This window comes from Pseudopipra pipra, chromosome 2, assembly GCF_036250125.1.
Source record: "Pseudopipra pipra isolate bDixPip1 chromosome 2, bDixPip1.hap1, whole genome shotgun sequence".
NCBI lineage: Eukaryota > Metazoa > Chordata > Aves > Passeriformes > Pipridae > Pseudopipra > Pseudopipra pipra.
In genome coordinates this window covers 83,778,461-83,791,397 of record NC_087550.1, presented here as the reverse complement: position 1 = coordinate 83,791,397, position 12,937 = coordinate 83,778,461, and the positions used below count along the sequence as shown (strand labels likewise).

General features: G+C 44.1%; 1 protein-coding gene across 1 annotated transcript in view; it reads right to left on the bottom strand.

Annotated features, from left to right (window-relative positions):
• The window catches only part of DHRSX (dehydrogenase/reductase X-linked), a 204,667-nt gene extending 198,607 nt beyond the window's left edge, over positions 1-6,060 (bottom strand). Inside the window, exon 1 of the mRNA XM_064646162.1 lies at positions 5,951-6,060. Coding sequence (XP_064502232.1) covers positions 5,951-6,020 — 70 coding nt within the window. The 5' untranslated portion in view covers positions 6,021-6,060. The remainder of the gene's footprint in view (positions 1-5,950) is intronic.
• Positions 6,061-12,937: the final 6,877 nt, after the last annotated feature.

Below are 12,937 nucleotides of genomic sequence, written 5' to 3'. Positions count from 1 at the left end.
TGCCAAAGGTGGCTGGATGTCATCCCAGCTACATCACTGAGCTGCTACTGTCTGCAGCCTGAAGAAGGACTCCAACAATTTATTAAGGCGTATATGTATCCTCAGAACCAAAACCTTTGCTAACAGAAATTGGCACAGCTCCACTGAAGTCAGCTGAATGTTTGTGACAAATGAACAGCTCCTCCACAGCAAGCAAAATTCTGCCTTTCTTTATGTATCATCCCACATGCCCATAGGATTTTTGCCTACGTGATTAAAAGAGTATGACTCACAATAGCGTCTGCAGAGTCTTCCAAGCCTGTCCCAGCCTCCTCTGTTGTGCTCTACCTTCCTTCTAGCTGATCTTTTTTCTGAGGCCATAAGTAAGAGAAGAAATCCTTAGCTGATAATAAAAGTAATACTATTCCATAATACTGTCACATATTTATCTTTGGAATTCACAGCACCTCCCACATCTAGACTCAAGTTAAATGAATTTGGTGTCAGTGTCTTGTTCCTGGGACAGGAACAGTCAAACTTTTATTTCCTAAAGGCAGGTTCATAGAAGTTCTAGAATAAATACATTACATATACGATCTATTTCCAGTTAATTCACCTGAATACTCTGTAAAATTTTAAAAAGGGAATCGTCATGTGAATGTAACAGACAGTACAGGACCTTGCTGCTTCATACATAATTTAGTTTTAGAACTAAGAGAGCTTTCATGAACTCACGTAAAAAGCAAGTTTTCTCATCTCTTCTACCTTTAATTTAAAATCTCTCCAGGCTTGTAAGTCCACATGAGACAAAAAATTAATGTCACTTCAGAAATCTCAAAAATAGCAGTTTATGCATTCAAATATGTAACAGGTTTTTTTCTAGGCTCAAAATGTTTTCATCGTGATTTGATACATCTCCAAGTAAAAAAAAACAACTGAGGTATAGAAATGCGGCTTTCTAACAGTTTAATAAGGTGAGGGGTGGCAGTGAGCAGTACAAACATGAGATAATCAGTGTTTAAACCCCTGACAGCAGATGCACTGCAACTCTCATTTATTTCAGATTTGCACTGAAAATAATCACTCTTGATAACCTAATCTCATAAATTTGGATTACACTTAGGTGTACAATGAAATGTCAGAATAAAGGATGTCCATTATCACCTTGTGAAACTTCCCTGCTCTCCCCAGCATCTGCCCAGCATCCAGAATGGCAGGCAGGTGTTGCAGCACACTTCCAAGTGCTGAGGAGAAGGATTTTTCTACCTGAGAAGAAAAGGTACAATGGCCTTTTGCATTAAGGGCCTTTTCCTCCAGTTAGTATTCTGTTCTCCACCTGTATATAAACTGTGAGTAGCCTAGGCATGAGATGACAGGTTTGATGCTGAAGTGTGCCATTCCCATGAGATTGTTTTTCTCTTCAAAGCAGTTCAAATTTAAGCCAGGCAATACCTGAAAATCCTACTGTACCAACTACCCATGTGGACATTACACTTAATGTAACAGGGTTTGTACAGCTGAAGACAAACACAAAGTAAGATAAAAATTGGACAAGATTATGGAAAAAAATTACACTACACAAGAGTATGCCCAGCATGGTTATATTATAGTCAGAGCAATGAAACTGAATTAATTTCCAGTTCCTAGAAACGTGCTGGAGTCCCCACAGAGGTGTAAGAATTAAAAGGCTAAAAATACATTGCGATTTTTGTCTTCTATCTTCAAGTTACTATTTCCTGTGAAGGTTTCGTTCTCCGTGTATAAGCACAGTGGTCATTCTGCTGTAGTGATGCGCCGGCACGTACCACTTCAGCTTCAGACCACGCCATATCCAGAGGTATTGTGTAGGAACTGCAGATGTAAAATGTAAGCATGAGCTACTCAGAACAGTCCAGTTCTGTGTCTCCATCCTTTTGGTTTACCTAGCTAGCACACATTAAGGAAAGAGTGTGTTAACAACAAGCCAGCCAGTACTCATTCCAGTAAAAGACTCTCAAGAATACATGGTTGATAGGATCATACAATCCTAGGGCAGTTCAAGTTGGAAGGGACATCAGAAGCTCTGTAGTCCTCTCTACTGGTCAAAGCAGGGCCAGCTTTCAGGTCAGACCATGTTGCTCAAGGGGTCTTGAAAAGATCCAAAGATGGAGACTACTCAGCTCCAGCTTTCAGCAAGCCTCAGCATATGGAAGACATGGACCTGCTGGAGAGAGTCCAGAGAAGGCACACAGGAATGACCAGGGGAACATACTACCTCACCTATTACAGACTGAGAAAGATGGGGTTGCTCAGCCTGGAGCAGAGAAGTCTCCAGGGAGAGCTTATAGCAGTTTTCCAGGACCTAAAGGGGGCTACAAGAGAGCTGGAGAGGGACATTTTACAAGAGCATGTAGTGACAGGACAAGGGGGAATGGCTTTAAATTGAAAGAGATTTAAATTTAGAAAGGTTTAGATTAAATCTTAGGAAGAAATTCTTTACTGTGAGGGTGGCGAAAGACTGGAACTGGTTGCAGATTTGTGGATGCCCTATTCCTTGAAGTCTTCAAGGTCAAGCTAGATGGAGCTTTAAGCAACTTGCTCTGTCCAGTGGAAAGAGCTTCTGGACAAACTCAAACACAAAAAGGAAGCCTAGAGAGGGTGGAAACAAGGACGTGCACACACTGCCTGCCTGTGTACCCAAAAAAAAAAAGTTATTTAGTTCCTCAGCCTTCTCCATGTCCTGGGAAACCACCTTCTGGAGAGGAGTCACATTTTCTTTAGTCTTCCTTTTATCACCCAGATATCTATAGAAGCTTTTTCAGTGAATTTCTCTCAAGCTACCTGTCCCTGCTTCCACCCTTTCTAGGCTTTCTTTTTGTGTTTGAGTTTGTCCAGGAGCTCCTTGTTCAATTCAGGCCTCCTGGCATTTTTGCCTGACTTCCTCTTTGTTGAGATGCATCGCTCTTGGTCTTGGAGGAGGCAATCCTTGAATATCATCCAGTTTTCCTGGGCTGTTCTTCCCTCTAGGGCTTTATCCCATGGTACTTTACCAAGCAGATCCTGAAGAAGTCACAGGTCTGCTCTACTGAAGTGCAGGGTAGTGAGCTTGCTATGCACTCTCCTTGCTGACCTAAGGATCTTGAACTCCACCTTTTCATGGCCACTGCAGCCAAGTTCAATCATGCTGTATCTGTCACAAGAAACACATACTGATGAGTGTCTCTCTGTGTGCTCAGTGTCCAATATCAAGACTTCATTAAATTCCCACTTAGTTATCATCCCTATTAAGCATGTCAGAATGGTATTGCAGTAGAAAATAAAAACAAGTCATTAGAGACTAATCACAAACTTATTTTAAGCCCATTTATATCACAAAGAATCACAGGATATTCTGAGTTGGAAGGGACTCAAAAGGATCATGTCTTTAAGAGAATGGCCCATATGGGGATGAAACCTACAACCTTGGCGTTATAACCACCATGCTCTAACCAACTGAGCTAATCTCATATACATATCTCACAAGGATGGTGATGACAGCATGCTCAGAAATGCACTAATTGTAAAAGTGTATAAGAAACATGCCCTGCAAGTCAGCTAACTATGTCACACATAGTTTCCATGACGAGCACAACTGAATGAAGACCTTGTTTAATTTTTGTGGTAGGTATCACAGTGAGTTTGTTGGTTATTCATTTAATAGGGTTCACAGCATATGCAACTCACCACTGAAATGGTAGAGCAAAATAGCAAATAAATTTTTCTTTATGTGTTCAGGTTTACTCCAATATGCAATAAATATGAAAGAGATTATTCATACAAAAGGCTTTTTTTTTCCCCAGCCCTTGGGGAAATACAGCCCTTGAAATACATTCCTGTATTTCATGCAAACCCAAACATTTTTTTACACAGGTTTTATATAAGACACCATAATACCCAAAAAGCATCATAACCATGCAGCAGGTTTCACTGTGCATAAGTTTTAACACCCATAACTTCACAGGGGTTCTTTCCTCCTTTGTACTTAAAGACGTAAGTACAGAGGATGTATTACATCAAAGATTTGTACTTTTGTAAGAAGGTGTTGGCTATTACTGGTTTTAGCCAAAATACTACAGTTCTGCTATCTTCTCTCTGACATTCTTTTTTCTCACATACATTTCTTGGTCATAATAGGTTAATTACGTAATAGGATTTTTCCCTAACAAGTAGGGGCTTTGTCTCTTTGAGATCAATGGAAAAAATAAGACATAAAATCTATTTGTTATTAACATATTTCTTCCAGCCCACAAAACCTAAACTCATTTTCTTTTCGAAGTGAACAGAGCACTAACATTTTCTCTATAAAACCTGTTTGTTTAGAATTTCAATATATAATATCACTTGTGTTTGATCATCAAGTCCTCGGGAAAAGCATCTGCAACACTATCTGTTTTCAAGTAAATGCATTTTGGACATCAATAGAGTCAGGTTTCAAGGATAAAGAAATAAAATCAATAAAAAACATGTAAAAATTCTCAGCATGTTCTAGAGTTGCCAATTTCTAATTTGATCACATACATTGTACAAATATGTGTACATACACACACACACACACCTATGTGAACATATATGTATATTAATATGTATATACATTTTCTGTAAAGGAAAGTGGCAATTCTTGTGTTGCGAGAGTCTCATTTTCCTTTGCATTAGCTGCACTCTTTTAAAATTTGAACACTCTGGAATCTCTCTTCATCTGTCCTGATATAATATTACTCCTTCTTTTTTTTCCATTCCTTTTTCTTTCTTAATCAGTCACAATTTTTTCCACATTTTTTTCTTCACCATAATCCACATTCAAACTATGTTCTAAACTGTAACTCTGAATGTCACCTTATTGGTATCCTTTATGTATGATTAAATGACCTGTGAAAATGCCAGTAAAAATCTTTAGTATTCCAAAGTAGTACATCAAAACATTCAAAATAAGGATATAATTCTCAACAGCAGACAGTGTTATGAGCTCCTCCAAGCTGAAGCTCAAATTTTCTCACGTGGGTAAAATTTTAGAACCTATCAGAATGCCTCTAACAAGAGCAGATGCTGCTGTGCAACTACATGAACCATATTAGTAATTAATATTAGCATTTAAAAGCAACACATAAAATAAAAAAGTCTATTTTAAAGGATATTAGGATATTTGATCAGAAAACTTAGTTTAATGTAGAATGACAAATAAGCAATTGTGTGCTGCTTTCCAATACACTCATCATTTTGTCAGCCTGCTTCAGGAAAATCAATCCGTGCACTTTGTCTACAAACCGCGTTACGCACTAAGTCACAGTTCAGAGGATTAATGCTTAGGAGGAAAAGGAGAAAACACTCATGCATCAAAGAAAAACTGGGGAAAAAGTTATCTGTTGAGAAACGGCAGTGGAACTTCCCCCTATGTTTGAATGCCCAATTGCAGCCCCGATGCGGTGCCCTGCAGCAGGGAGGGAGCAGCCAGGCGAGCATTTAACGGCACATCCATACCTGATGTGTGCGCAGTGCCTGATTTTTACATGAAGGGCAAATATGCATGTTCTTTATAACTCACATACACCATCACCAAGAAGCAAAGATATAGCCTGCTCACACTGCAGGTTTAATACACTCGTTACGGTGACACTGTATTCCCTAACATTGCCCCAAAATTTGTCATTTAAAGGGCCCTGCCAGTTTCTAGTGATAGAATCATGGTATAAATTGTACAATTAATCCCAACAATCCCACCTTCGAGCTGTTTATAAACACACAAATCATGCCAAGCGCTTGTCACATAACCAATAATCTAAGGCTCATAGATTTTAAGGCCACAAGGAACAACTATGATACCATCACCTTGCGTAGAGCAGACAGTAGAAAACTGCTCTTAGACCGAGCCCTCCCCCAAATGGGGCTGGTGCTGCATAGGGCAGATCCACGTGTCCTGCCTGACAGCAGCTTGAAGGTTACCCTACTTTACACTCACCTGGATGGGAAAAAGTACAGCTGAGCACTCGTATGACACAAGGACATCTTGAGGATGCAGCACTGGCCATCCTTGGACCTCGGCTAACCTTTCATCTCTGTGGAGACCCTCCTATGCTGGAATGATCTTCAGTGCTCATTTTAAGCCTGTTTTAGGGAAACGGTATAAGATGCACAAAGGGCATACCATGAAGACACTGATTCTTATTAATCTATTTTATGAGGAAGAAACTAAAAAATAAGCAAACCTGTGATGTTCATTGCCCAGTTACTCTTACATGCCACTTACAGAAAATGTTTAATAAATCTTCAGAGAATTTGCCTGAATAGGGATTGAGTAAAGAATTACTTATCCAGAAGCATACTGCACGTTTAAGTCTGATGTGACAGGGTTTCTGGGATCATGCTATATAGTATGTTGCCTTGCAGTAGGAATTAATCCATAAAATTCATTACACTTCTGTTGATGAAGCACTGGTAACTTCTTCACAGAGTTTTTCACAATAAAAAGGCAAAGCTTTGCAATATCCTTTTACACAATTCTTGAACAGCCTATTAAACTCTTTTGGACTAAAAACATACTTTCAGACCACGACATTACTAATTTTTGCAATATGGCAAAGATTTCTCTTGGCTCAAGTAGGAACACGATAACAAGTGCCTTGAACAAAGGCACTACTCCTGGTGTTACAAACTGTCTTACAGCAAAAAATACTTACAGCTGATCTATATCTACTGATGCTATTATACTCTGCACCTCAGTTGCAGTTGATATTTCAGATATCACCTTTGAAACACTACCATACATTAAGAGAGAGCAAACTCGTGAAAATTGTTGATTTGGGGCAGGAGCACCTAATAACACCAAATCAAAATAAAATTGTCACCAAACTTCTGAGCAAACAAGTCAATAAGTACAAAAATAAGGCATGTAGGTACTCCACTGTAACTGATTTCATCGTTTTTACTGTTTTAATAGCTCTCTCAACTTTAGTAACATCATGCTGTTTCAAATTCACATATTAATCTGCCAGTATGTTTGTGACTCTGTTGAAACCAACTGCAAAATTCCACACAGAGCTCAGCAAGGCTAGGATTTCATTCTATCAACTGTCGCAATAATAGGAAAAGGTGGGTTTCAGATGTTAAGGGTTTTGCATTTGTTAATACACAATAATGAACATATATAGTATTGATCCAAAGCCAACACATCTGGGACTTCAACTACAAATGAAATTCAATACTGCTCATCATTGCTCCTCTTATTTTTACGTTGTGTTAGGCTGGCAAATACCCATTTGTGTTTTTAAAAATACTTATATATATATTTATATATAAACACATATATATTTACCTTATTTAGAATAAAAACTGTTATTAAAAAAATAATTCTACATCTTGTCTCTTAGAAACAATATGCTTAAAATAATAATGAGCCAGCTGGAAACACTAATAGTCAGACAATAACCGAATGGACTATTTCATGGTTTCTGCAATTGTTAAGCTGATTAAAACCAGTTATAGTGGGTAGTATAAAATACGTTTGGTCATGTCAACACCTCAGGTATTTCAACCACCCATACACATATCTCTTGATATTTAAAGTTTTATGAAAACCACATTAATTTGCCACATTCCATCCAGTTCTATAAATAACAGTTTGAAACACTGCTTTACTGTGAAATAATTAACACTAAGTGGCAAAGCCTCTATAACCGCTAGCTCCTGCCAGCTGGGAGAGGGGCAGAAGGTGTGCACCACTGTTAATTCGGAAGGGAACATGTGACACAACCTGACATGTCAACGTGTGAAGAGGTTTTCGCCACTTAGGTAAAAACAACTGTACTTACTGGTGAAACCATGAATAAAAAAGATAAAGAAAAAGACTTGGAGATTATTTTATTTCTACATAATTAAACGCATAAGAGAGAGCTATGGTCATTTTTAAACGCCTGTAAGAGTTTCTCCCTCCTCCTCCCTCTTCCTTTGCTGTTCAGAGCTGTTGAGTAACAGACATTTCAGAGTGTGCACTGGGGAAGTAAACAAATGCATTGCTACTGTAGTTGCAGGGCAAGGAAACATTGATGTCACTGCTGTTATAATCACATTAGTAGCGTGTGTTAACAGTAATGTCATGTTTGATCAACTAGTCAGGTCAAAAGCTCTTGAAAACACAATCTGAACAGAAGCACAAAGCAAAATGGCAAGAGAATCGACTTCCAAACAGTTTCCTCCCACATACAGACCTCCTGTTGCAAAGGTGAGCTTTCGATCACCAATACTCAATGCCAAATTATCCTAAACCACACAATTACACTTTACACTTGGGTAGGTCCCCGTTCTCCCCCTTTAAACCCGAATTAGATTTTTCTCTTATTGCCCACTGTGTACATGCACCCACACCCTGCAGCATCCAAATACGTCCCGCCAGGGATAACACATGCAGTGAGAGTTTGCTCCTGTTCCCGACAGCTTGTGTGTCAAGGACAAAAACAGTTACAGCCCAAGTGTTTCGGACCGTTTTTCTTTGAGTAGGTCTTTTCCACTTTAAACACAATGTGTTTAAATGTGTCTCTCTGCTTCAGCACAGGGTATTCAGTACAACCAAACAATAAGAATAAAAAAGCCAACAACAAATTCTCTCAAGTGGGAAAACGGGTGGGCAGGATACATCCCCTCTTGTGTCCCAACATGCTCGGCACGTACGTGTTCATCAACTGTGTACTTTTTTATCAACATTTTCTGACATTGCCGAGCTTGGGCATGTGGTAAACCCCTGAGCGTTAACCCTTTTAAGGGAGAGTAGCACGTAGGAAATGCAGTGTCAGTGAGACCAGACAAGGTCTGCTACTATCCAGAAGTTCCCACGCACATTTTTTGTCATCTCCCCACTTCCTTCCACCAACCTGCCCCTGCTCAAGGAGAAACTTATCCCGCTTCACATCCCCTCCTCGAAGTCTGCCTGCTGGCACTGGCCAGATACCTGTCATCTTTCCCTTCATTTTCCGTAACTTCCCGATTTGCCCCCGGACTGATGAAGCGTTGGCTTTTCCCCATTCCCTGAGCTCACCTTTTCGGTCTGCCTGGCGGCGCAGTCACCGCCTGCATACCAATGTGGGGCCGCAAAGGCAGCGCGGCGGCCGCCCGCCGCCCTCAGGCACCCGCACCCGGCCCCCGCCGCTCCCGCGGGCGCGCTGCCTTTTGCGCGTTGTCACCTCTCGAAAATTAAAGCGGGGAGACACGGAGATGGGGGCAGGCACAATTTATCCCGGCCAGCAGGACGGGTCCTGCATGTCCCCAGGGGACAGGCATCCCTGCGTGCAGCAGGCACTCAGGCACGCACATCCACTGGAGTGTGTGCGCGTGCCGTGGGGCGCCTGTGCCACATCCATGTGCGTGCGTGTGAGAGGAAGGTGTGTGTGTTTTGTGTGTGAGGGGAGAGTGAGCGGACTGGGAGGGAGGGAGGCAGCCCCGCCGCACCCGCGCATCCCCGCGCCGCGGAGAGCAGAGACTTACCGGGTCACCCTGGTCTCTGAAGGTCAAGCTCAGGTTGGTTTCTTGATCGCAGTTGTCCTCCAGGCTCTTTCGGCTAGATTCTTCTCTCGCTTTCTTTTTTTTTTCTTCTTTTTTCCTCTTTTCTTTCCTTCCCTTCCCCTGCTCGGCCGCAGTGGCGGCGGCTGCCGCCCGGCGGGGCTCTCGCTGCCGCTCCCGGCCCCGGGGGGTGAATCCCGGCTCCTAAACCCTGTCCCCGCGGCGCCGCTCAGATCCCATGGTCGCAATCCACATCGCGGCAGATGTACCACAGAATCACGTAGAGGATCAGCAGGATGGCGAAGATGAACAAAGCCACCAGGATAGCCTTGGTCACCGGAGAGATGAGGGACTGCATGTCACCCGCGGACCGCCGCCGAGGACAGACGACTCGGGAACTGCACGGGGGCAGCGAGCGCGGACGGATCCCGCGGCCCCGCCGCCGCCCCCGCCGCCGCCGCCGCCAGCGACCCGGCGGGCAACGGCGGCTGGCGCCGATCCGGTGGCGGAGAGACGGGGGCTGCCTCCCTCAGCGCCCCCGCTGCGGCGCTCGGGCGGGCGCGGCGGGTCCCCGGCGGGCGGGACGGGGCGGTGCGCACGGACAGGTCGGCGCGGCGGGGCGCCCGGCCATGGGCACCGCGGCCCCGCCGCGGCTTCAAGCCCGCCCTGCGGCGGCGGCGGAGGGGGGCCGGGCGCCGGCAAACTTAAGCGCGGGGGCGGCCCATGGGGGACAGGTGTCAAGCGCCCGGTTGCCTTGCGGGTCTCCAACGAAAGCCATCCACGGGGGAGGGAAAGTTGCGGGCGGGATGCGGCGGGCGCCGCCGCCCCCGGCCCCGAGGGGAGCGTGCGGGGCGATGGGGAGCCGCCGGCAGCGCGGGCAGCCCGGCCGCGGCAGACTGGGACCGCGCCGGCCGGCGTGTTCCGCCCAGCCGAGGTGTTCCCTCCCCTCCCGCCGCTCGCCCCCTCCTCCTCCTCCGCCACCGCCTCCTGCGGTCCCCCCGCCTCCCGCCGCCGCGCCGTGGGTGAGCCCCGTCCCCCGGTGCGTGCTGTGGTTGTAACTGCGGAGGGGTGCGAGGGAACAGGTTTCCTTTCCCCGTCCACCCCCTCCGCCAGCAGTTGGCATGTTCAGCATCCTCATTGCCCAGCGGAGACCGACCGGGGGCGGGGGCTGGCGGCGGGGAGGACAGCTTATCGCCGTCTTCTAAGCGGAAAGGTCACCCTTCCCCACCTCCGATTAAATTAAAGGACTTTTTTTTTTTTTCCAGGCAGGTAGACATGGGTCACAACCTGCCAGGTTTTCCCCCGTGGCTCTGTGGTCTTTGGTATATGCACCAAAGGCACCTCAGGACAAATAGAGCGAGGACAGGAAGATGGAAATCGGATCAAAGACCATCGCCTGGCATCCTCGACCCCAGCAGCAGCTCCGGTGCAGCTTTCAACTCACCTCAGAGTTCTGTAGTGCCAGAAGTGCCCGTACAGCCACACATCCCGTGCACGCCAACCTTGGCACTCAGCGCTTGAAGTGTGTCCAGACACCTGCCTGCCGGCCCAGCACAGTTGGCCGAGTCCAGGCTTCCTGGCAAGGAACCAGGTGCCCCAAGTCCACCCCTGCGCTGGGAGGCAACCAGAGATGCACCACCTTCCCTTAGGTGACCCAAGCAGGTGGCCGGCAAGAGCACCCTCAGTGATACACAGACTGCTCATACGGCATCAGCTGCTTCTGGTGCAATGCAAGGAGTTATCACACTGGATTTCTAGTGGGGGCAGAGCCAGGTCTTCACAGAAGGTGCTCACTGGATTTCAGTTCTGGGTGCAACCATAACAATAATACAGAAACACTGAAGAAAATCACGGAACCATGTAAGATAGGGCTGAAAGAAACCTTGAGACATCATCCACAGAGAAGGACAAGAGCAACTTTATTGACAGGGAGACGGAAAGATTAAAACTTCAATATATAAAAAGTGGATAAATGAAGGATAATCAAATTTGAGAGGAAGAAGGTAAGATACTGCTATATAGGTATTCCAGGCTTTAACACTCTAGATGAAAAGTTCTTATTAATGCTGAGCATGGATATTTAAGATGGAATGGGAAGAAAATATGAAAGAGAAATATTAGACTCTTAAATAAGGAGACTTCTGATACAGTGAAATGTCTAAAGGGTGTGAGGTAATATCCCAAGAGAATGTATTGCAGGACACATTACTCAACTTTCCAAAAAAGCTCAGGTTTTTTGTGCAGGAGGAATGGTCAGGTCTTTAGGGATACCCACTGTGCTGCCTCTGTCTCTAATATTTTAGTTCCTCATCTGCAGTATGCAGATGGCCGCATTTCCTTCCTTTTCATTTTCGTGTGACCACCTTGCCCTGCAGGACTTTCACTGAACATTTTTTGTCTTTTGAAATAACTACATCTTGTTTGGAGCTGTGATGCCACCGGAGTGCAAGTACCAAATTCATAAAATGCAGCTTGGACTCCAAACAGCAACTTTTCTCATTATTTTATCCTTCTCATTTCAAAAGAGTGCTAGATTTTGGAGGCAGATGGCTGGGTGCTTATGTCAGATTCTTTGAGACATATTTTTTCGAATCCTCTTGCTGGACATTAGTATTTCCTTTGTAGAAAAGTGTTATTCCGTGTAGACCAATTGTTCAGCTGATTTCACACTCGAGCATTCGTGTGTGGCTTGTCAGCTCTCGATAAAGTGGTACCAAACCTGGCAGTACTAGACACAGCAGTAGCAATGGCATGATGCTGTACCAAGTGATGGCTGATAATCTCCATACTTGTCAGCATGAGAAGCAAAATAGTGCACCATCTTTTCTGAGCCCAAAATGCAATTGATTGTGTAACATGCACAATCTGTTCTGAATCGGTTTTGAATTCTGTTTGTTTAATTTGCATGTACTTATGCACGAGGGCATCCCTGCATAATTAAAAATATATAGCTTCTCTGTGTTTGATGTTCTGTCACTGGTGGAGCCTGAGCCAACACAGAAATCACAAGTTAAACAGCAAATATATTGCCAAAACTGTCCTTAGTTGAGAAAGCTGATTTAAACAAGGAAGTAAACATAAAAACCATCTTAGTTTTCAGATGTCTTATTAGCAAGCAGTGGGGAAGAAGGAAATCGATCTTTGCCAAGTGAAGAGAGATAACAGTGACAGAAAAATCATTTTAATTTCCACCTTGTAATCTGATATTAAATTAAACAGGAATACTAATATATGTAGCTTTTAGTTTTCTCTTTCTCGATTCCCTTTGAAAATGTGCTGCAGCAAATACATATTAGCAAGAAAGAACATGCACAAAAGACCCACAGTGAAAAGACCCACAGTCACAAGCTTATGCAGGCAGCTTTAAATGCCCAAATTAAATCCCATGCTAATGTACTGGATGCTTATGCGACGTAGATGGCACAAGGAGACTGGGCTATTTCTTGTTATGTTCACA